Source organism: Brachyhypopomus gauderio, chromosome 15, assembly GCF_052324685.1.
Source record: "Brachyhypopomus gauderio isolate BG-103 chromosome 15, BGAUD_0.2, whole genome shotgun sequence".
NCBI classification, from domain to species: domain Eukaryota; kingdom Metazoa; phylum Chordata; class Actinopteri; order Gymnotiformes; family Hypopomidae; genus Brachyhypopomus; species Brachyhypopomus gauderio.
The window spans coordinates 5,419,129-5,442,526 of record NC_135225.1 but is presented as its reverse complement, the minus strand read 5'-3'; the positions used below and the strand labels follow the sequence as shown (position 1 = coordinate 5,442,526).

The 23,398-nt window shown below is 47.5% G+C and overlaps 1 protein-coding gene across 1 annotated transcript in view; it reads left to right on the top strand.

The window, feature by feature from the left end:
* Window positions 1–23,398, top strand: part of pcdh15a (protocadherin-related 15a) — a 208,317-nt gene that overhangs the window by 97,944 nt on the left and 86,975 nt on the right. Inside the window, exons 7-11 of the mRNA XM_076974343.1 lie at window positions 3,055–3,173; window positions 10,570–10,584; window positions 13,548–13,613; window positions 22,486–22,646; window positions 23,363–23,398. The exon at window positions 23,363–23,398 is cut by the window's right edge and continues 120 nt beyond it. Of these exons, the coding sequence (XP_076830458.1) occupies window positions 3,083–3,173; window positions 10,570–10,584; window positions 13,548–13,613; window positions 22,486–22,646; window positions 23,363–23,398 (369 nt within the window). The 5' untranslated portion in view covers window positions 3,055–3,082. The remainder of the gene's footprint in view (window positions 1–3,054; window positions 3,174–10,569; window positions 10,585–13,547; window positions 13,614–22,485; window positions 22,647–23,362) is intronic.

Here is a 23,398-nt window from a genome sequence, read left to right as displayed (position 1 = left end):
ATTTGAGAGTGAAGTACTGTAAAATCGAATAAAACATTTGTGTGATTCATGGTGCTGCCTGTTTAATTTTAACAATTGTTAATTTACAAAATCATATTAAAGAGTTCATTTCACTACATTACTTTTCTTTTACTTTGACAAGTTATGTATACTTTAGTGACATCTAATTAAATGCAGGCACAAGGACAAAACAGCATTTCTGCCCTTTCCTGTACACCAATAAAGAACTGTCAAACTGATATGTCATGAGCACTATAGCAGTGATTATAAAATAACATATTATACTTTATATCTTTAAGAAACATAAAGATATATTCCATGCAAAATCTATAATTTAATACTTTCTTTGTATTACTGTTATGAGAGCAGTAAATGCCATGGTGTAAAAACACTGACACTGAAAACTGGTAAACAAATTTCCGACTATAACAAACAAGTTGTGTTTTATTGACAGCGTATTAGCTTTTGTCATTTGAACAATCATGTAAAACCTTCACTGACATTAACCTTCGTTGACAGGTTACCACCTCACCGGATCGCTAATTCAACAGTACCTTATTTTCACCCCCTTCATGTGATCGATTTCTGTTGTAATTCCTCAAGTGTCGTGGTGCTATAAAGCAAGGCTGTTTCTGGACACATTCATGAGTTCCTCTCTGGCATGCATTATATATGTTACAGAACTATTTCAGTGTGAGCAGATGTCTGTGTGAAACTCAGCAAAGCCATACATCTTTCTGGACAAACATCTCTCTGGACAGACATCTCTCTGGACAGACATCTCTCTGGACAAATATCTCTGGACATATATCTCTCTGGACGGACATCTGTCTGGGCATACATCTCTGGACATACATCTCTCTGAACAAACATCTCTCTGAACAGAAATGTCTTTGGACAAACATCTCTCTGGACAGTTAGAAAGGGCCATCTAGAGGTCCGTTCTTGCAGAAAAAGATGCTCAAAATCTGTCCATGCAGATATGGAGGAGATGTGATTATGCAGCAGGTGTATGTGTACTGTATGCTGTTACACTGAACATTAATATTACAATAAATTAAAACATGTTTATTGTCCTGCTGCGCTGTGGTGATCCGGTGGACCGATCCAACCATCTGTGGTGACCAATCCAGCCTGCAGTCTCCTCATAACCCTGGCTTGAGGGCACCAGGAGGAACTCGTCCCCTTGAGGGCACCAGGAGGAACTCGTCCCCTTGAGGGCACCAGGAGGAACTCGTCCCCTTAAGGGCACCAGGAGGAACCTCGTCCCCTTGAGGGCACCAGGAGGAACTCGTCCCCTTAAGGGCACCAGGAGGAACTCGTCCCCTTGAGGGCACCAGGAGGGAACTCGTCCCCTTGAGGGCACCAGGAGGAACTCGTCCCTTGAGGGCCACCTGGAGGAACTCGTCCCCTTAAGGGCAACCAGGAGGAACTCGTCCCCTTGAGGGCACCAGGAGGACCTTATTGGGGTTTCCAGTAGGGCCTGCTTCACCTTCCCTCGCAAAGGTCGAGGTGACATGGTTGGTTCTGGGCCGACCCTGCCTGGGACCACAGCAAATGCCCCCAACCAAGACATTCAAGGGGCTGCCCCCAGAGTACCCCTGGCTGGGCATCATGGGATGCTCCCTCTTGACCCTGTGGTAGGAGAAGTCAGCAGCAGGAGAAGAGTCAATTTTTTCTCTCGGCTTCCCCTTTTTAGGGGAAGCGTTCCATGACACTAATCAAACTGAGGTGTGATTTCCATGCCTTCTTAAATATTCGTTTGATCAGAAAATGTGCCTTGCCTAACTGGATACTTCCAGGGGTTTCAAAGATGAAAAAAAAAAAAAGTATTGCTTATTGGCAGCCTGTTCCTGTCCCTTGTGGAGAGCAACTTGAGCTGAAAGACGCAGCCATTCCTGAGTGGGGGAACGGCATCAGAGTGCCACACCTTCTGAACCTTTAGTGGAGCCTCCATGCATGTTTGCAGTATTTGCTGTGTGTGGAGCGACATCCTGAATCCTGGGTCCTGAAGACGTGTCTGGTGGAGGAAACGGATCAAAGTGCTGTGTCCTGAGATCATGCTTCTCCCCCGAGTGGAGATCGGGGAAAACCGCTCCAACTTCAAAGATGAGCACAAATGAGACAGAAAATAAGGGAGAAAAAAGAGCAAAAGGAGTGAAAGAATAGGTAAAAGAGAGGGAGAGAAAGAAGTGAGAAAGAGAGAGGGAAAGAGAAGGAAGTGAGAGAGATGAGAGAGAGAAGAGAGAAGGAAGTCATCTAGAAGGTCGCAGGGAGGATCCCTGAGTTTACATGCTGACACGCCGTGACGTAGCTATGCTCTGTTTTGGCTCATTGTGAAAAGCCACAATATGAATAATCAATTTTCATACACAGAGCTCTAAAGGTAGTCCTGCTATTCATGACATTATGTCGACTCACACAAACCTGGGTCACGTCTGCTTATATTTTTAACCTAGCTGTGGCATACAGCTTCTTTTGGAAGAGTGAGTAAGAATATAGCTGGCATACCAAGGTGAAAGACTCCTCTGTAAGGTTAGCGTCACTCTCATTATACAGGTTACATCCACAGGGACATCCGAGTGCTAAGCAGACAGTGCGGATGCAGACAAACGCTCACTGTAATCACATCTGTTGCTGTGTGCTGCCAGACTGAGATCTGTCATCATGCATCCTGTACTGTATACTGAACAACATATTCAAATCTGATAGCTCAAAATTGCTTTAGGATCTGTAAGTTTCCCAATAGGACTTATTTCTATAAATTTACCTTTTTATGGTTTATGCTAGGTTAAGACTGAGTTTATTGTGTTCTCAGAGATTGAGTCAGTATGGAAATGAAGGCTGTCATTGAGAAATTATTTGCTGAGAAGTCTGTGGAGAGTGCCAGTCCGCCCCGGGTGTCAGACTGAACAGGGTGGGCTGGGTGTTGGGGAAGAGCTATAATTTGTCTCAAGGCTGAAGTCTGAGCTTTCCCATAGGTCATAACTCCACTCTCTCTCTGTCTCTCTGTCTCTCTCTCTCTCTCTCTCTCTCTCTCTCTCTCTCTCTCAGGTGGGCAGACAGCAGTGAGTAAGTGAAGATGAGGAGGCCCTCGTGCCTGGTGACATGGTTGGGGATGGGGACCGTCCTGTTCACGGCCCTCCCTCACATCAGGGTTCAGGGTGCGGAAGGTAAGCGGACCACTCCTCACCTAACCTCCCAACCCCCATCACACAACCTCTCTGAACCTCATTACCAGGGAGGAACGTAGCTGGTACCTCACAGCGGACAAGAGTGTTGCCAATAGCGAACTGTGCAGTGTTTTGTTTCTAATAACAATCACCTTCTACTGCAAAGCGATTACCTTATACTGAACTTTCCTCTAATTCTCTTGCATTTTTACGTTTGGTATTTGGGATGTTATAAACCAATCGTTGGCTTCCAAGGCTGAAGACAGGATTGTATACCTTTGGCAGGCAAATGTCAAGCTTAGTTAAACATGGGTTTGGATCAGTGGCAAAAAAGGCTTTCTTCAGTTCTGGACTGCCCTAAATGCAGATCTTATTAGAGCTGAACTCCGATAAGGCCCCCGCAGTGAGTGGGTGGTGATATATGAATTGCAGCCCCATAGTCTGCCCAAGGACGACATGACAACGGCAATAAAAATCTGAAAAGACTTTCTTTGTGAAGATGGTATGGAGTGAGCCGTAAATACTGTCGGGACGTTCCGATTTGTGGCGGAGTGTAAAAGTTAGCTAGTGTTCCGTAGCCGCCGTTTTATCTCAGCCAGCCTTGTTTGTTCATGCAGTGTTTATTGTTATTGATTTTAGATGATCTGACCGTAGCAGTTAGCGTGGAGTCTATTGGAGAGGGGAGACTGGACTTCTAGCTAATTATGACATTTTCGTCTCCTCTTCCATTGGTGTCAGTCGTACCCTCATTCTCTTGGTCACCGAGGGCCATAGAAAGCTTTCATAGGATCTCCATTTATTTATTTCTGTTTCATGTATACACTGCACTGTGTTAAAAATGTGTTATGGAGTTGTTTAAGGAGAACGGTGGCAGTTCAGACCCACACAGTTCCCTTGTGCTGGGGAGACATTTCCTTCCGTCTGCAGGGACGTGGAGATGAGTGTAGATGGAGCGTGAGCACGGAGAGAGCTTCTTTCTCACCACTGTTAGTCCAGCCGCCGCATATTTAACTGCAGACCGCCTTAATTACAGGCTGCCACACACTTGCGTGAGTGACGGGGAATGGGGGATTTGAGGGAGACCTTTAGTTCTACAAAGGAACATTCCTTCTATAGCCCATTTAGTCGTAGAAACATTGTGATATTTTCAGGAGGAGAAAAACACGCAAGGAGCTGCACTTGCACAGATGTTCTGAACGGAGAAACGAACCATACGAGTTACAGCTTCGTTTCAAACCCATTAAAGAGACTGACACCCAAAACATTCTAATATTTGTGTGTCATCTAGAGGTGGAGAATGCTGATTAGAGTGGCAGACTGTTCCTGTCGAAAAGAAAAAGGTTAATAATGATGTTAAGCTTGAACACAAATGTTGTGTCTCAAGAGCACCGTGACTTCATGAGTTTCTACTTATACCTGCGACTAATCGCGGCTAACGCAGAGCTCATCAATAGCTAATGTTCCTGCAGCTGCCGACTTGCACAGGGACCTTAGCCACTTTCATTTTCCAGATAACATCAGTGGGGTTGTCGGTCCCATATGTATCATGACCCTGATGATATCAGGTTAATTAAGGATTAGTAAAGCTGTTTTTATTCTAAGTCAGTTATAAAATGTTATTATTAGAACTCATTTCTAAAGTAGATGGATCACAGTGGCAGTTATGGCATAAGTGTGCATGCAAGTGTGTGTGCGTGCGTGTGTTTGAGTGTGTAATATGTTTTGCAGTCTGTATTTGTTTGGATTTGACTGATTGTCTTGTGGTATATGGTATATGATACGGTATATGATAAATTCATATTTGACATACTGCAAAGGGAGGAAGGGTCATTCCTCGCTGTCCCTTTGTTACCATGGTGATTAGACAGATTGTTCTGTCTCACATCATTTTCACACAGTGTCCATCAAATCACACTTTCTCCCCTCCACCCCTCCATCCCTCCATTACTTCCCAAATCACTTCATCCCTATTCTTCATCCTGTCAGCATTTTGTTATCTAACTCTTTCACTTCTGCATTGTTTATGTATTTCTCACTGGCCTCCATGTCTCTCTCTGTCTCTCTCTCTCTGTCTGTCTGTCTGTCTCTCTCTCTCTCTCTCTCTCTGTCTCTCTCTCTGTCTGTCTGTCTGTCTTTCTCTCTCTCTCGCTCTCTTCCCCTTGTCTTTAAGTTTTCTAGAGTACATACCATATGTAAATAAAACCTGTATTTGCACGTCCACTAGTCAGATTTACAGGTGTGTGTGTGTGTGTGTGTGTGTGTGTGTGTGTGTGTGTGTGTGTGTGTATATGTATGTGTGTGTGTGTGTGTGTGTGTGTGTGTGTGTGTGTGTGTGTGTGTGTGTGTATATGTATGTATGTGTGTGTGTGTGTGTGTGTGTGTGTGTGTGTGTGTGTGTGTGTATATGTATGTGTGTGTGTGTGTGTGTGTGTGTGTGTGTATGTGTATGTGTGTGTGTGTGTGTGTGTGTGTGTGTGTGTGTGTGTGTGTGTATATGTATGTGTGTGTGTGTGTGTGTGTGTGTGTGTGTGTGTGTGTGTGTATGTGTGTGTGTGTGTGTGTGTGTGTGTGTGTGTGTGTGTGTGTGTGTGTGTGTACGTGTGTGTGTGTGTGTATATATGTATGTGTGTGTGTGTGTGTGTGTGTGTGTGTGTGTGTGTGTGTGTGTGTGTGTGTGTGTGTGTGTGTGTGTGTGTGTGTGTGAACAAGGCATGGTGGGAAAGATGACTCAGTGAAAGAACGTCTGTAATGTGTAATAAACGCAGCCTCTGAAGTGATGAACACGTTTGCTGTTGTTTCTGTGGTGCTGCTCACATGCACAGGATGAACTGGACCGTTTCCCCTCGCGACCTTTAACCTGGATGGAGTTTGGCAATGTTTGTGAAGTAATGATCATCTTCTTTACTTGTTTGTTTGCTGTGTGTTAAGTCATCTCCTCTGATGCTTTACACACACACACACACACACACACACACACACACACACACACACACACACACACACACACACACACACACACACGCAGGTATACAGACACACCCAGCTTTCATGCTTTCTAATCCTCCTCACTCCCTTCCAAGCAAACCATGTGTGTCTGTGTAATAATAATTGTTATGTTCATGGGATATGGGTGATAGTAATAATTGAAGTTGCCTTGCTCCAGGGGCAAACACTCTTTGATTAGACTTCTAGATTATCAGATCAAAGCATGCTAACATATGCAAATCAGATCTACCAGACCTGACATCTTTTGTTCTTGCAATCATCCACTGACAGGGATTTTTGGGGATTATTTTCCCATTTTTCCACATCTGTGAGATGAGGTGTTCAGATTCTCCTGCCTCCCGTTTCCTTAGGAGAGGCCAGACTTGCTGGAGCCTTGCTGCGATCTTCTGGTCTTCATGTCATAATGTGACTGTCAACTCTTGCTGTTGATGTGCAGATTCGTCGTCACTGACGTTGTCTGACCACAGTTCGATCAGTTTATTGCACAACGTTATAACCACACAGATGTGCCATGTTTTGAAATCTATCTTTTAGATTTCAGAAGATAAGTACATCCTGATTTAAAAGGCTAATTAACCGTGATAGAAAGGTTAACAAGAGATAAATTAGCAGATAAAGATTTGATGACTTTGAGTTTGAGTAATTTGCCCCTGAGTAGTTAATCTCCTGTTCTCCCTCTCACTCTTTCCCACTCTTCCCCCCCCATAAACATAAAAGGACATGCAAAAACAAACTACCAGAAATGGTTGACCATCTTTTATTCATATCGTACATGCACATACTCCTACATCATACACTGATCATCATTTAAGCCACTCATAGTAAGTGGCTTGGAGGATTGCAGCAAATCCTTATGAATATTTCAATGGCTTGCATCAACTTTTGAGGCCTTATTATATGCACCTGAGTGTAAGTGGATGGCCATCTGCATTCTGCATGTTCATGGACCTGAAACTTTGCTTTGCAGAGTCCTGGTGAGACGTATGTTATACCCCATAGAGAGCTGCTGGAGACATTCTGGAATGTTCTCTTCATCTTGCACACTCATGGAAACACTTTGTTTCAGTTCTCCTTCTCTCTCTCTCTCTCTCTCTCTCTCTCTCTCTCTCTCTTTCTCTTTCTCCTCACAATTTGCTCTCCAACTCCAGCTCTCCTGCTGATTCTGAAGTTGAGTGACTTGCTGTGAAATCCCTTTATACCTTCTATGTTAGCCGGACCCCGACCTGTCTTCACTACAATACTGCACACATGGCCTTTTCTTTTCGTTGCCCAAAGGCAGAATAGTTTCAGTCTTTCGCGTTGATTTGGGTCTCTCTGTCTCTCTATCCCTCCTGATTCCAGCCCTCAACCTTTAGCTTTTAGCTCTTTAGGATTTGCTATGGACTCGCAGATAAGTGGATCAAATCATAAGCTGCTTTGCTTTCCAGTGATGTGTGTTTGTGGGTGCATACGTGTGCATGTGTGTGTGTGTGCGCGCTCTACTCAACTATAGGGCTTATTAACCCACCCGAATTTCCACCTTGTGATGACAATTATATTGGGAAGCTTGGAATGTGTATGTGTGTGTTCACCATGCCGTGTGCACGTAAGGGTTTCTGTGTCAACATGTCTTATGTGATCACGCATGGTTGTGTCACCTTGCCCTGTGTGCCCTGTGTGCAAAAGACAGACTTGTCTGTGTGCTGTATCTTAGTGTGTGTGTATTTGTGTGTATTTCTGTGCACACACACACACACACACACACACACACACACACACACACACACACACACACACACACACACCTGTGTACACGTGAGAATAGAAAAGACAGTGTGCATTCGTGTTTTGGACTATTTTTGTGATCCCAGTTCTGTTCCCTCTACCTTTGTAGCTCTGCGTTTGTGTTTGAGCGTGTGTGGCGGTGTGTGGCGGTGTGTGGCGGTGTGCGTGTCGTGTGCGTGTTTTTGTGTGTGCGTGTGAGCGCGTTCTCTGCGTGTGTTCACAGCGCCGGTCCGCTCCCTGTGTACAGCATGTCGTTACCTTTACCCTCTTCATCCTCGTCATCCTCCGCCCCCCCCCCCCCCCCCCCCCCCCCCCCACATTAAGGCCTGGCTGTTAATATAAATCCTCAGTCTTTTGAAGCATTCCCATTTAACAAGGCAGCTGAGCTCATTTGGAACTTCACAGGTAAACATATCGCACTGAAGATTAGCGTGTGTGTGTGTGTGTGTGTGTGTGTGTGTGTGTGTGTGTGTGTGTGTGTGTGTGTGTGTGTGTGTGTGTGTGTGTGTGTTAAGAGCACCGGTGTCCTGGTTGCTGCGATGGACATGTCTCTCTCAAAAAGAAACACATCGCTGGGCTTGCCTTTTCCAGATGGAGACGTGTGGTAATTGCAGCAGAAATAGGTGAGGTCTTTGAACTCTTTTAGAGGAACATGCGATGCGCGTGAAGGTAGACAGAGAGCTCTTTACACAAGGCTTCTTTTTAATATTAAGCTCACACGAAACTCAGAACAAACCAGGAGAAGACGTGTAGTTAGTGCTGTTGTAGTTCGTGTTTGCAGTAGCTTAGACAGTAAATGCGGAACAAATGCCATATAATGATTATATATAATGTGTGCGTGGGTGTGTGTGTGTGTGTGTGTGTGTGTGTGCGTTGAGAACTTAAACTATGTCACATTATTCCTTTGCTGGAATAGATATCATTACCAAAGGCTGGTCAGAGATATGAAGTTAATTAAATGTTACTTAGAAGGATCAGAATGAATTAATGAGTTTTTCACAAGACAGGAGTCTTTGCGGTGCCTTTACTGGTGCTGTCTCTGAGTCAGTGAGGGCTTGAATAGGTAATACATCATCAACACCATTCCCAGAAATGGACGTTGGGTCAGAGCAGTGCTGAATGGCCAGTGAGTGTGACTGGTGTGGACCAGTGACTGTGGACACACTGTGGATGATTCATGAGTACAGACCCGTACTGAACAACTGAAGTGAGTGACGTAGGTGAGTACTGGTGTACTGGTGAGGGTGTACTGGTGTACTGGTCTACTGGTGTACTGGTGAGACTGGTTAGAGTGGAGGAGCTGTAGCGGGACTTCATGCAGCAGGCTGGGTGGATGCCGTTCTGGGTGGATGTCATTCTTCCATATTTAATGGGAAAAGGACCCTCTCCTTCTCACCTGGCAACAGGTGTTTAGTTGCGAATTATATAGAGAGGGGAACCTTATCTCTCTCTCTCTCTCTCTCTCTGTGTGTGTGTGTGTGTGTGTGTGTGTGTGTGTGTGTGTGTGTGTGTGTGTGTGTGTGTGTACGTACACGGGTCTGCTCCAGCATCTCCTGCCCTCACCATGACTCATGTTGTAAGGTGATTCCTCCCTGGCTGACTGTTAGACAGAGGACACTCAGCGCTAATGTGTGTGTGTGTGTGTGTGTGTGTGAGATCAGTGTGGTTGTGTACTTCAAAGTGAGACAGAGACTCGTCACTGTCTGGTTACATCACCTCTTTAAACACCGGCCTATACTAAAGTGTCTGGATGTAAAACTGCCACAGCTACTTAACAGCTTCTAACTTTCACGTTTTCCCCCCATTGTTAAACAGAGGAGGCTTCCCTCTCTTCCTCTCCTCCCTCTCTTCCTCTCCTCCCTCTCTTCCCTCTCCTCCCTCTCCTCCTCTCTTCCTCTCCTCCCTCTCTTCCTATCCTCCCTCTCTTCCTCTCTTCCTATCCTCCCTCTCTTCCTCTCCTCCCTCTCTTCCCTCTCCTCCCTCTCCTCCTCTTTTCCTCTCCTCCCTCTCTTCCTCTCCTCCCTCTCTTCCTTCTCCTCCCTCTCCTCCTCTCTTCCTCTCCTCCCTCTCTTCCTCTCCTCCTCTCTTCCCCTCTTCCATCTCTTCCTTCTCCTCCCTCACCTCCCTCTCTTCCCTCTCTTCCTATCCTCCCTCTCTTCCCTCTCTTCCTCTCCTCCCTCTCTTCCTCTCTTCCATTTCTTCCTTCTCCTCCCTCACCTCCCTCTCTTCCCTCTCTTCTCTCCTCCCTGTCCTCCCTATCCTCCTCTCCTCCCTCTCTTCCCTCTCCTCCTCTCCTCTCTTCCTCTCCTCCCTCTCCTCCCTCTCTTCGTATCCTCCCTCTCTTCCCTCTCTTCCTCTCCTCCCTCTCTTCCACTCTTCCATCTCTTCCTTCTCCTCCCTCACCTCCCTCTCTTCCCTCTCTTCTCTCCTCCCTGTCCTCCCTATCCTCCTCTCCTCCCTCTCTTCCCTCTCCTCCTCTCCTCTCTTCCTCTCCTCCCTCTCTTCCTCTCCTCTCTCTCTTCCTCTCCTCTGTTGTAATCCACCTTTCTTTCCCTGTCCACTTCTCACTCTTCTCTTTTCTTCTGCTCTCTTCCTTCCGCCGCTGACACTAACCTCACCGACCCAGACTGGCAGTACGAGGGTAAGACGCTGCTCCTCTCTCCACCTCCGTCCCTCTCTCCACCTCCGTCCCTCTCTCCACCTCCATCCCTCTCTCCACCTCCATCCCTCTCTCCACCTCCGCCCTTCTCTCCGCCTCCGTCTCTCTCTCCACCTCCATCCCTCTCTCCACCTCCATCCCTCTCTCCGCCTCCGTCTCTCTCTCCACCTCCATCCCTCTCTCCACCTCCATCTCTCTCTCCACCTCCATCCCTCTCTCCACCTCCATCCCTCTCTCCACCTCCATCCCTCTCTCCGCCTCCGTCTCTCTCTCCACCTCCATCCCTCTCTCCACCTCCGTCCCTCTCTCCACCTCCGTCCCTCCCTTCATCTCCATCCCTCTCTCCGCCTCCGTCTCTCTCTCCACCTCCATCCCTCTCTCCACCTCCATCCCTCTCTCTCCACCTCCATCCCTCTCTCCGCCTCCGTCTCTCTCTCCACCTCCATCCCTCTCTCCACCTCCGTCTCTCTCCACCTCCATCCCTCTCTCCACCTCCGTCCCTCTCTCCACCTCCATCCCTCTCTCCACCTCTGTCCCTCCCTTCATCTCCATCCCTCTCTCCACCTCCGTCCCTCTCTCCACCTCCATCCCTCTCTCCACCTCCACCCTTCTCTCCACCTCCATCCCTCTCTCCACCTCCATCCCTCTCTCCACCTCCATCCCTCTCTCCGCCTCCGTCTCTCTCTCCACCTCCATCCCTCTCTCCACCTCCATCCCTCTCTCCACCTCCATCCCTCTCTCCACCTCCATCCCTCTCTCCGCCTCCGTCTCTCTCTCCACCTCCATCCCTCTCTCCACCTCCGTCCCTCTCTCCACCTCCGTCCCTCCCTTCATCTCCATCCCTCTCTCCGCCTCCGTCTCTCTCTCCACCTCCATCCCTCTCTCCACCTCCATCCCTCTCTCCACCTCCATCCCTCTCTCCGCCTCCGTCTCTCTCTCCACCTCCATCCCTCTCTCCACCTCTGTCTCTCTCTCCACCTCCATCCCTCTCTCCACCTCCGTCCCTCTCTCCACCTCCATCCCTCTCTCCACCTCCGTCCCTCCCTTCATCTCCATCCCTCTCTCCACCTCCGTCCCTCTCTCCACCTCCGTCTCTCTCTCCACCTCCGTCTCTCTCTCCACCTCCGTCCCTCTCTCCGCCTCCGTCTCTCTCTCCACCTCCGTCTCTCTCTCTGCCTCCGTCTCTCTCTCCACCTCCATCCCTCTCTCCACCTCCGTCCCTCTCTCCACCTCCGTCTCTCTCTCCACCTCCATCCCTCTCTCCACCTCCATCCCTCTCTCCACCTCCGTCTCTCTCTCCACCTCCATCCCTCTCTCCACCTCCATCTCTCTCTCCACCTCCATCCCTCTCTCCACCTCCATCCCTCTCTCCACCTCCGTCCCTCCCTTCATCTCCATCCCTCTCTCCGCCTCCGTCTCTCTCTCCACCTCCATCCCTCTCTCCACCTCCATCCCTCTCTCCACCTCTGTCTCTCTCTCCACCTCCATCCCTCTCTCCACCTCCGTCCCTCTCTCCACCTCCATCCCTCTCTCCACCTCCGTCCCTCCCTTCATCTCCATCCCTCTCTCCACCTCTGTCCCTCTCTCCACCTCCGTCCCTCTCTCCACCTCCGTCTCTCTCTCCACCTCCATCCCTCTCTCCGCCTCCGTCTCTCTCTCCACCTCCGTCTTTCTCTCCGCCTCCGTCTCTCTCTCCACCTCCATCCCTCTCTCCACCTCCGTCCCTCTCTCTGCCTCTGTCCCTCTCTCCACCTCCGTCTCTCTCTCCACCTCCATCCCTCTCTCCACCTCCGTCCCTCTCTCCGCCTCCGTCCCTCTCTCCACCTCCATCTCTCCCTTCATCTCCATCCCTCTCTCCACCTCCGTCTCTCTCTCCACCTCCATCTCTCTCTCCACCTCCGTCCCTCTCTCCACCTCCGTCCCTCTCTCCGCCTCCGTCCCTCTCTCCACCTCCGTCTCTCCCTTCATCTCCATCCCTCTCTCCACCTCCGTCCCTCTCTCCACCTCCGTCTCTCTCTCCGCCTCCGTCCCTCTCTCCACCTCCGTCTCTCCCTTCATCTCCATCCCTCTCTCCACCTCCGTCCCTCTCTCCGCCTCCGTCCCTCTCTCCACCTCCGTCCCTCTCTCCGCCTCCGTCTCTCTCTCCACCTCCGTCTCTCTCTCCGCCTCCGTCTCTCTCTCCACCGTCTCTCTCTCCGCCTCCGTCTCTCTCTCCACCTCCGTCCCTCTCTCCACCTCCGTCCCTCTCTCCGCCTCCATCTCTCTCTCCACCTCCGTCCCTCTCTCCACCTCCGTCCCTCCCTTCACCTCCGTCCCTCTCTCCACCTCCGTCCCTCTCCACCTCCGTCCCTCCCTTCACCTCCGTCCGTCCCTTCACCTCCGTCCCTCTCTCCACCTCCGCCCTTCTCTCCACCTCCGCCCTTCTCTCCACCTCCATCCTTCTCTCCACCTCCGTCCCTCTCTCCACCTCCATCCCTCTCTCCACCTCCGTCCAGCTCTCCACCTCCATCCCTCTCTCCACCTCCGTCCAGCTCTCCACCTCCATCCCTCTCTCCACCTCCGTCAGGTTCTTTTCTCCTGGTGTTGTCAGTGTGTTCGTCCCTCCTGCTGTTGTGAGTGCTGCGTGTCTGTACAGCTGAGCGCAGCAGTGTCGGGTTTCGTCTGACCTGCGGTGTTTCGCTGGCTTCTCGAGCATTTTCACGGTGGATAAGAAGACAGAACACGGAGGAAAATAGGATTTAAAAAATACATCTTAGCAGCAGGCATGAAAGAGTGTTTGCATTGCATTAAAGTCACACCACACTAGAACCATGAGTGAACATAGTTGCATTACCCGCCCATGTCTGCTCTGTGTTTGGTTCCGACCCCCTCTGACGTCCCGGCCACGTGTGATTTAAAGTGATTTTAGTTCTGACTCTTGATTTGTGTCTTTCTTTTTCACACAGAGTGTAAGTTGTACCGCACCGGCCCCCCCGCCACCATCGTCACCATCGATGAGGAAAGTCCAAATGGTAGGAAGCGTTCTTCACCGTTCTCCACCGTTCTCCACCGTTCTCCATCGTTCTCCACCATTCTTCACCATTCTCCACCATTCTTCAACATTCTCCACCATTCTCCAACATTCTCCACCATTCTCCACCGTTCTTCACCGTTCTCCATCATTCTCCACCATTCTCCACCATTCTTCACCATTCTCCACCGTTCTTCACCATTCTCCACCATTCTTCACCATTCTCCACCATTCTCCACCATTCTCCACCATTCTCCACCATTCTTCAACATTCTTCACCATTCTTCAACATTCTCCACCATTCTTCAACATTCTCCACCATTCTTCACCATTCTTCACCATTCTCCACCATTATTCACCATTCTCCACCATTCTCCACCATTTTTCAACATTCTCCACCATCTCCACCATTCTTCACCATTCTTCACCATTCTCCACCATTCTTCACCATTCTCCACCATTCTCCACCATTCTCCACCATTCTTCACCATTCTCCACCATTATTCACCATTCTCCACCATTCTCCACCATTTTTCAACATTCTCCACCATTCTCCACCATTCTTCACCATTCTTCACCACTGTGTTGTCCATGGACACTCATTATCCCCAAACCTGGGAACTTTTACGGTCAAGTTTGGTCTAAACCAGTTTGTGATGATAATGACTGGATCTCTAGATGTTTTCTTCTGGGTCTGTAGATGTATTAATTGGTAATGTGGGGTAATAACTTTAGCTAAATTCATTTTAATTGAGATCTTTGTGTGTCATGGCTACTATGGTTGAAATAAACAACAGTGTTTATCTCAGCCAGGTGCACTGTTGAGTCTGGGCACAACATGTTCTGTGTGTTCTTTGTCCGTGATGCGTCTCTGAGCTGCAGAGCATCATCCGTCACTGCTGGGGGGGTGAAGTGGGGGGGGGGGGGGGTGAAGGGGGGGATCATAATCAGAGAACAGTGCTACCTGTTGTGCCTCTTGCTGGGCTCCAGTGTGCATGTGCTGATTGGCACTGTCTGGGAGTGGCCATTTTGTGTGTGTGTGTGTGTGTGTGTGTGTGTGTGTGTGTGTGTGTGTGTGTGTGTGTGTGTGTGTGTGTGTGTGTGTGTGTGTCACGTCAGTGGGAGGGGGAGCTGGCAGAAACTGCAGATGGTGTTTTGTTGTGGTGGCAACACGCCGGGGCCTATTAACACATGAAGCATCTCAGCGGTGGCAACGCACGACTGCACACCACACCGATGACGCCCGCCAGGACTTTCTCCCCGGCAAGAGAAGCCAGCCACACGCATGTCAAAGCTGTCTGTGTGTGTGATGGGTGCTGGTGGGAACTATATGCAAAGTTTTCGTTCTGTTTTTTTTTTTTTAAGTCTTTCCTGCTTCCCATTTGCTCATTCTTTTCAAGGCCGTTCTCTCGTTCCCATGGAGGTGCTGTTCTCAGAAACATCTCCGTCTCCACTGGGGATCAGAGTTGAAGGAAATATGCCATCACTCCAGAGCTGCAGCAGTCAGCAGGGGCACTGAACAGGTGCATGCTGGGAGTTGTGGTACCAGGCAGAAGTTAGTGAGGCAGTCGACTGAGTATAATGAATGGAGTTTGCTCAGTCTGGAGTGATGTGTAATTCCATAATCTAATATGTGTGGCCTGCCCTGGCATTCTGAGGGAATAGGCTATACGGCTCGAGGTCTTGGGCTGGATCGCTCGTTGTCTTGGGCTTCCCTTTGCTGACCTCACGCCTTGTGTGTGTGTGTGTGTGTGGGTGTGGGTGTGGTTGTGTGTGGGCATGTATGTGTGTGTCTTTGTGAGTATGCGAGATTGGGTACTGTCATGATTCCAGCTGTCTTCTGCAAAGATGATGGGGTTGTTTGAAATGGGCACTTGATAATTTGATCATTTTGAGTGCTGAGTAATAGTTTGACCGACAGAAGTAAATCTTGACCTGATTGACCGTGATTTTGCTGTGGTAAGTCTTGTATGTAACTGCGTGTGATTTTGCTGTGGTAAGTCTTGTATGTAACTGTGTATGTGATTTTGCTGTGGTAAGTCTTGTGTGTAACTGTGTGTGATTTTGCTGTGGTAAGTCTTGTATGTAACTGCGTGTGATTTTGCTGTGGTAAGTCTTGTGTGTAACTGCGTGTGTGATTTTGCTGTGGTAAGTCTTGTGTGTAACTGTGTGATTTTGCTGTGGTAAGTCTTGTGTGTAACTGTGTGATTTTGCTGTGGTAAGTCTTGTGTGTAACTGCGTGTGATTGTGCTGTGGTAAGTCTTGTGTGTAACTGTGCGTGTGATTGTGCTGTGGTAAATCTTGTGTGTAACTGTGCGTGTGATTGTGCTGTGGTAATTCTTGTGTGTAACTGCGTGTGATTGTGCTGTGGTAAGTCTTGTGTGTAACTGTGCGTGTGATTGTGCTGTGGTAAGTCTTGTGTGTAACTGTGCGTGTGATTGTGCTGTGGTAAATCTTGTGTGTAACTGTGCGTGTGATTGTGCTGTGGTAATTCTTGTGTGTAACTGTGCGTGTGATTTTGCTGTGGTAAGTCTTGTGTGTAACTGCGTGTGATTTTTGCTATGGTAAGTTTTTCTGCTAGCTGATGCTGAATGATGTCATTCTGTCTGTTCCTGAGGCAACATGGTGGAGGAAATAGTTGCGTTTTTATTTTTCAAGCATAATGTTCCTGAATCAGTGATTATACTCACACATTCTCTGAGGGCACTGCGCCCTGTAATCCATGATGTATTGTAAACATCACCAATCAGTAGGCTAGAAGTGCATTTGTTGGTTCTGGCCAATCAGGAGGAAGGACTGGTCCATGTCATGTTGCTGAAAGGGCAGGGATTCGCTACAAGCTGCGGTGATGTCATCAACCAAGAGTTTACATCACATGACGCAGGCAGCGTCACGCTGGGACGGCCCTGCATGTCGGCATAATCATTTGTCACGGTTGTTGCTTCCTAAAACATGGAAATGAAATGTACTTCCATTTCTGGAGAACCGTGTGCTTATTCCAGTTCTTTCTGCACACACTTCTCCCATTTTAGATCAGAAGTAATTGATTGTTCCCTCTGGAGTCCTCGCAGACTGAAAGCATAAGTTTGAGATTTGCTTCCGGAGGTAATGTTGGTGCCTGAAACGTGACGCTCTGAACATCAATTAACATCAAACCCAAAACAAAACAAAAAAATTAATTTGAAATATTGTAATAATCATACTGGAATGGACATGCATGGCTACCAGTGGAACTGGCGGGCCTGACTGGACAGGTGACGTATGAAGAGTCCAGGAGCTTCCTGCTGCTCAGAGGCTGCAAAAACGTGCAGTGAAGCACCTGTGGACATGTCAGGTGTCCAGGAAGAGGACGGTTCTTCACTCACCTGGCCGTACTGGATGAAGCAAACAAAAAGACCTTTAAAGGGAGAGGAACAAACATGACTTCACGAGACGCCCAGCTGAGCATCACCAGGAAGATGTGTAGTGTAAAATGATTTATAACAGCGCTGTATCACTTCAGTTATTCACCTAGCATCAGAGAACTTACCCTCAAATTATAGCTGACATGTTTATTTTAAATCCAGGGTACGAACAACAACAAAGGAGTCACTGTCCAATCACGGTGCAGGAACGACCGTAGTGTAACGAGAGAGGCAAGCTGATAACAGTCAACTTTTATTTGTGTCTTTCAAACTTCAAATACCTTTGTTCTTCAGAAGCAGGCCAGTCTGCGTGCCACCATCTCTCTTAAATTATTATTAAGCATCAGACAAGAATAGTCTTACAAAAACAATATATTTATATATATATATATATATGTATGAGTGTATGTATATATAAGGGGGGTCCAGTATGAGAGGCCCAGTGTGTGTATACAGTATATATATTAATGACTTCCATCATACACCTCCGGTGTGCCGTTGCGTGTCTGTCTGAGCTGCATCTCGGCGGTTTTTCCAGTATCTGAGCCAAGCTGGTGCATCCCTGACGCAGGGCACTCACCCCTGGGAGCCGTACCAGATGGGCTCCGTGGACCACCGAACGCCTGGACCCCTCTGGAGCAGCCTCAAGGTCTCTGCGCTGTAGAGACTGCTGCACTGGGCACGGAGTGTCTCTCACATTGACCGTTTTGATTTGATTACCGCCGGGGGAGAGTTAACACAGTCGTCGCTCACGGGCTCCCGGATGCAGCTCTCAGCGACAGGTTAAAAACGTTTGTTGTCATCAGTGGAGCGTGGTGCTTGTGGTCGATGACAGCGTGTGTGTCGCCCTCTCTGCTGTGCTGTATGGAGCCATCGAGACAGGTTCAGGGTAAGGAGCTGCCCTCTGGTTTGTGAACCTTGAACGGAAGGTGGAGGGCAGTTCTTACAGGGGCAAAAGGGCAGATGTCTTGGTCATCCTCTCCAGCTAGACCATTATCAGCCCTTAAGCCCTTAAGCTACAATTCAAGCAAGGTTTCCTCTGTAGACATGGATGTGTTTGTTTATTATAAAGCATATTAACTGTGGTAATTAATATGTGCCTTGCACTGCTGTGTACTGTAGTGGCACAGAATGACGTGGTGATGCACAGAAGATTTTAAAAGACTCATTTGGAGATGGATGGCAATCAACATTAGCAGCACACACCAGGCGTGAGATGCGAAGTGTGTGTCCCGCGTTTATCCGGTCTGCGTGTTGCACGTCCCCCTGTGTCTGATGTAGCCTCAGGCAGTGTCCGTATCCCGCTCGCACGGGGAACTACAGAAAAAGTCAAACTTTGTTAAACAACACCGAAGGAGGTTTGTCCCTGACAAAGTTAGGAATAAATCTTAATTTCACCAGAGTTAAAATGAGATCTATTCTAACTTTATTTGAACAGAGTTAGAATGATATTCCAGAAGCCTTATTTGAACAGAGTTGGAAAGAGATCTGTTCTTGATTTATTTGAACTAAGAAATAATTCTGAATCACAATGATTCAAATTCAGTGGAGCACGTCATAAATCTTTTACAGTATTTATCAAAGCAATGTGCTACTCATTTCTGTCTTGCATTCTTTCATTCGCATTCCCTCTCTCCCTCTCTCTCTCTCTTTCTCTCTTTCTCACCCCCTGTCACATGAATACTATGGATCATACTATTTTAGGATACAGATCTGATCTCCCTGAGAAATGGAGTAGCCCTAGAAACCAACTGGAATTAGGGGGCATGACGCTGCTTATCAGTCCTTTTCCTGTTAGCTGGAAGGAATTAAAAGCCCTGCAAATTAAGACTGTGTGGTTGTACCAACTGCTAAAATCCTTTATGTATCATGTGTTTTACTTTGGTTTGATAATCTTTTTCTTTGTCTTTTTCTTTATTTAATTCTATCACTGTTTCTCCAACCATCTTGATGTGTTATCCTGTGTGTGTGTGTGTGTGTGTGTGTGTGTGTGTGTGTGTGTGTGTGTGTGTGTGTGTGTGTGTGTGTGTGTGTGTGTGTGTGTGTGTGTGTGTGTTTTAGAGGAGAGATGCAATTATAGGCTATGTTGAAAGTGGGATTAATTTGGGGCACCCAACACTTCTGGATTAGACTATCCAGAATCCAGAACTAGGCAATTACTAGTCTGACCATTTTTAAGATGCTGCACCTCGATAGCCCAGAGAAGAACATTTGATCCACATGTGTGTACTAATTACATGCATGTACATAATTTGATCCACGTGTGTATACTGATTGCATGCATGTGTCTGTGATTGTGTGTTTATTCGCGTGTGTCCTCTGAGCCCTGCCAACTACTACAGAGAGAGAGAGTGCGAAATCTCTTCTCCGTCTCAAGAACACTTTCATTCACTTGTTTTTGATGTTTACCTACACTGTGCAGTCACATCTTTTAAAGTACATTACCCTGTCGGGCTGCCTAGGGCTCGGATCTTGAGTGTCTGGCTAGGCTAGGTCACTCTGACCTCAATATCAAATGGAGTTCAAACAATAACTGCGAAAGAGGATTGGATTTCCAGTCATTACAAACCTGAATCTTCAGAGGAAGGTTTGGCAGGGCTGTTAGGAAGTGTGTGTGCATTTCCAATGTAAATACTTCATATTTCAAGTAGAAATAACAAGTGGTCTTGAAAGATGCGGTTGCTCAGAGCCGCGGTGTGAAAGAGCTTGTGATAATAGTGCTTTGGGGTAAAAAGCCCATTCCTAATTAGATGTAGGTCTTCGCTAATAGGGCCTTAATCCTGCCAGTTGCTGGCCTGTTTTCATTACAGTTGGACTGAGATAGATGAGCTGCTCAAGGCTCCAGCTTCGTTGGTTCCACATTGTCCGTCCTCTCTCTCCAACCACACGCTGCTCCTCCACACAGAAACAAATAACAACCTTCCCCATAAATAATGCTAAATCCACAAGATCGCTTTCAAAGGCTCAATGTGTATAGTGCAATTTATGCTATTTATCAAAGCAGGAGATTGAACAGTACTAGTTTGAGGTTTGGGTTTACTGTTGGTCTCCGTTTGTCTGGTTCTTTGTGTTTGATGTTCAGGTTGTCCGGTGAAGGTTTAGGACAGAGTGCAGCACAGTGTGATAATCAAAGCTGACTGTCCTGGGATCTAAGTTGCTTTTGGCACTGTGCTTTGAGCACTGCTGGTCTTCGTGTTATTAGAGGCACTGAATACACCATGGAGTGATATTCAGCACAGCGTTTTGAAGCGGCTCCGGTAGACATGGAATAGTGTTTGGTAAAGGTGGACAAACATCAGCTGTATACTGCAGTGTCTGGCCTTGAAGTCCTTCAGGCAGCAGAGGAGAGAACAAAAGCATGATCTGTTTCTTTCCTTCCGTTATCGTACAATAAATCGTACAGTATCGTACAGTTCATGAGTAAATCAGCTACACACACAGTTACACAGGGAGAAAATGTCTTCACAGCCCCAGCCAAAGGACAGAGAGGCAGGACTTGATTGGTAGGAATTAGATTCATAAACCCCTCCCCCTTCACACTGGAAGGTGGAGCCAACAGCATCAGAAGAACTTTAAGTCACAAAATTATGAAGTCACAAAAATATGATTGACACATATGTAATTAGTTATTGCATTTGTAAATCAAAGGTCCTAATATTTTGCTGGTACCATAATCCACTGTTTACCTTAAGAATGAGAGATAAAACCCAGATCTATGTCTGAAGGGTTGGCTCTGAGATCCCAAGAAGCTATCCTAGGTTCACTTTTCCTTGTGCAATGTTTTTGACATACTATACACCAAAGTACATTTCAATATGGATTTTTTTTTTTTTTTTTTAGCATGCCGCTAATAAGGAAGACTGGTGTTAAATCAAGTTGGCTGGACCATAAATACATTCTGCACTTGGCCTGTGCTTAGAAAAAAAAATGTGCAGCTGTCCCTCACATGAGGACTATGATGGCTCACTTGAGTTCAGGATAATGTAGCGGGTATAGAGGATGAGCTCGCGGCTCCAGCTCTCTTCAGCTTTTATTATGTGTGTTTTGAAAGCTGCTGAAGGATGTTTACGCCATGGTGTTGCTATCGTTACCAGCAAATAACCTTGTGCTCCATTTTAAGCAATGTGGGGTGCTATGAAGTCTCCTCCTATGACGTCTCCTTGTTTGGCATAATAGGACGGCTAGCCACCTGAAATGACCGGTGTCAACTCGTGAATCCAGCGAGGAAAATGGTCATTTGGTGGTGGGACGTCACAGTGACAGCCGTACGTGTGTGTGCGTTGGGCTTTGGGGTTTCCCAGAGTTTTCTTTGGAAAGGCTAATGGTTAAAGACTTTGATCAATAGCTTAATTCTCCAGGTGCTGGCGTGCATGTGTGTTGTTGAAGTGCATGATCGCACTTAATTATCGGTGTGAAAAGGTTTGTGTGCGGTGTTGGTGCCGGAGCGTGTGCCCTGCTCCACACATCTGTCTCTGTCATGCCTGCACGCTCCGCTGTGCTGGTGAAGAACTGGGCAGGGCGGCAGGACCCGTGGAGCCCGTGGAGGCCCTAGAGCGCTCCCGACCGCCGTCTGACCGCTGGCTGTAACCTTGGCATGCAGCCTCCCCAAGATCAAATGCAGTCAAGTTCGATGGGCCTGCCGTTCTGGTCCGAGTGGTGAAGGTCTACGCTGGAGCAGACGCCAGCCCTTCCAGGGTGCTGGAAGGTGGCCCAGCTTGTTTGTTCTGGGCAGGGCGTGATGTCGGCCCAAGCTCCCCTGTAACCACGGGGATGGAGCTGGTTTTGGGCTCCACTCACATTTGATTCTGTGGGAGAAAAATATTTTCCAGAAGCGCTAAGTGATGGAGAAAAAAACAAACAAACAAACATTGTTATGCAAACTGGGAGAGGCTGAATTTTATCCTATCATCTGACTATTACTAATGGTGGCTGTGTTTGATGCTACAGGGACACTGGAGGCATTTCACAGCTTGTTTTGTGGGAAGGGGGGGGTTATTGTTACACAGGAACTGCTGGAGAACAGATGATTGTGTCAGAGTCTAGAGGTTAGCAGAGGGATGGTGTTATTTGTTACACAATAAAGGAAAGTGAAGCGTAATTATCTCAGGAGATAACAGAGCCCTCAGACAGACATATTGTTTATCATACTACTAATTTACAACCTTTGCATTTTCAGAGGGTGGAACACACCCACTGGTGGGTAGATATTTATAATAAATCTGAAAGTTGCACTTCAGCTAATGAACCTCCACCCTGCAGTAGTATTACTCAGTCCTGTAATGATTACTGCACTCTTCACCTACTGATAGTCATGAGTGGACACATATCAGAGAGTGAAGACAAGTAGGATACTGTGCAAGTAGGATACTGATTCTTCTCTCTCTCTCTCTCTCTCTCTCTCTCTCTCTCTCTCTCTCTCTCACTCTCTCTCTCTCTCTCTCTCCTCTTTGACATTTTTTTCCCACTCAGGGACGATTCTGGTGGAGAATATGCAGATTAATGGGCGTGTCGAGAACCCTGGGCGGACCATCTCTCTGCATCTTCTGGAGAACTATGACTACTGGGTCATCTTGGACCCTGTTCTCCAGAGACTCTTCCTCAACAGCACCGGACGTGTGCTGGACCGAGACGTACGTGGAAACCTCGGCCACACTCTCAGTTTGTGAAAACACTCCTCAGCATTGCAAAGAGATTCCCTGCTGGGAATCATAATATCAATCAGATAGTATTCTATGTAATTAATAGACTTAGAAATAGTCATATTAAATGTAGACTAGATGTGCTGCACACATATTAGTGGGTTTTGTGTGTGTGTGTTTGTGTTACTTTACCTCATTCACTTTATCGACCAAGACAACTCACAGGTTTTGTGATGCTAGCTGAGAGAAGATTTGCTGTGGAGCTGAGAGCCTCCTGGCCGCTGTGTGTCCCCGCAGGAGAGACAGAGTAATGATGCTCCTCCAGCAGCAGGACTCTACCTCTCCCCTTCCCTCTCCCCTTCCCTCTCCCCATCATCTCCCCATCATCTCAGCCATGCTGTGGAGGAGTTGGGCACGTGGTTCAGGCTGGCGTGTTTATTTTTGCGCTGAGCACTTTAATCCAAGCACCTTGATATATTTAATAAAGGAGAGAAAAAATCAGAAGAGAGAAAAAATGAGTGAAAAGGAGAGAGAGAGAGAGAGAGAGAGAGAGAGAGAGAGAATGTGAGCACCCTGACACTCTTTTATGTGATTTATAATATTTTATTTAAACAGGCCTGTCCCTCTGCAGAGCTGAGTTTCAGAATGAAGTCTTTCTGATTTACTCCGTGATTTAGTCCTCGTGCTCTGTCCTGTCTCGTCCACAGCCCCCCAACTCCATCACCAAGATTGTGGTGCAGGTC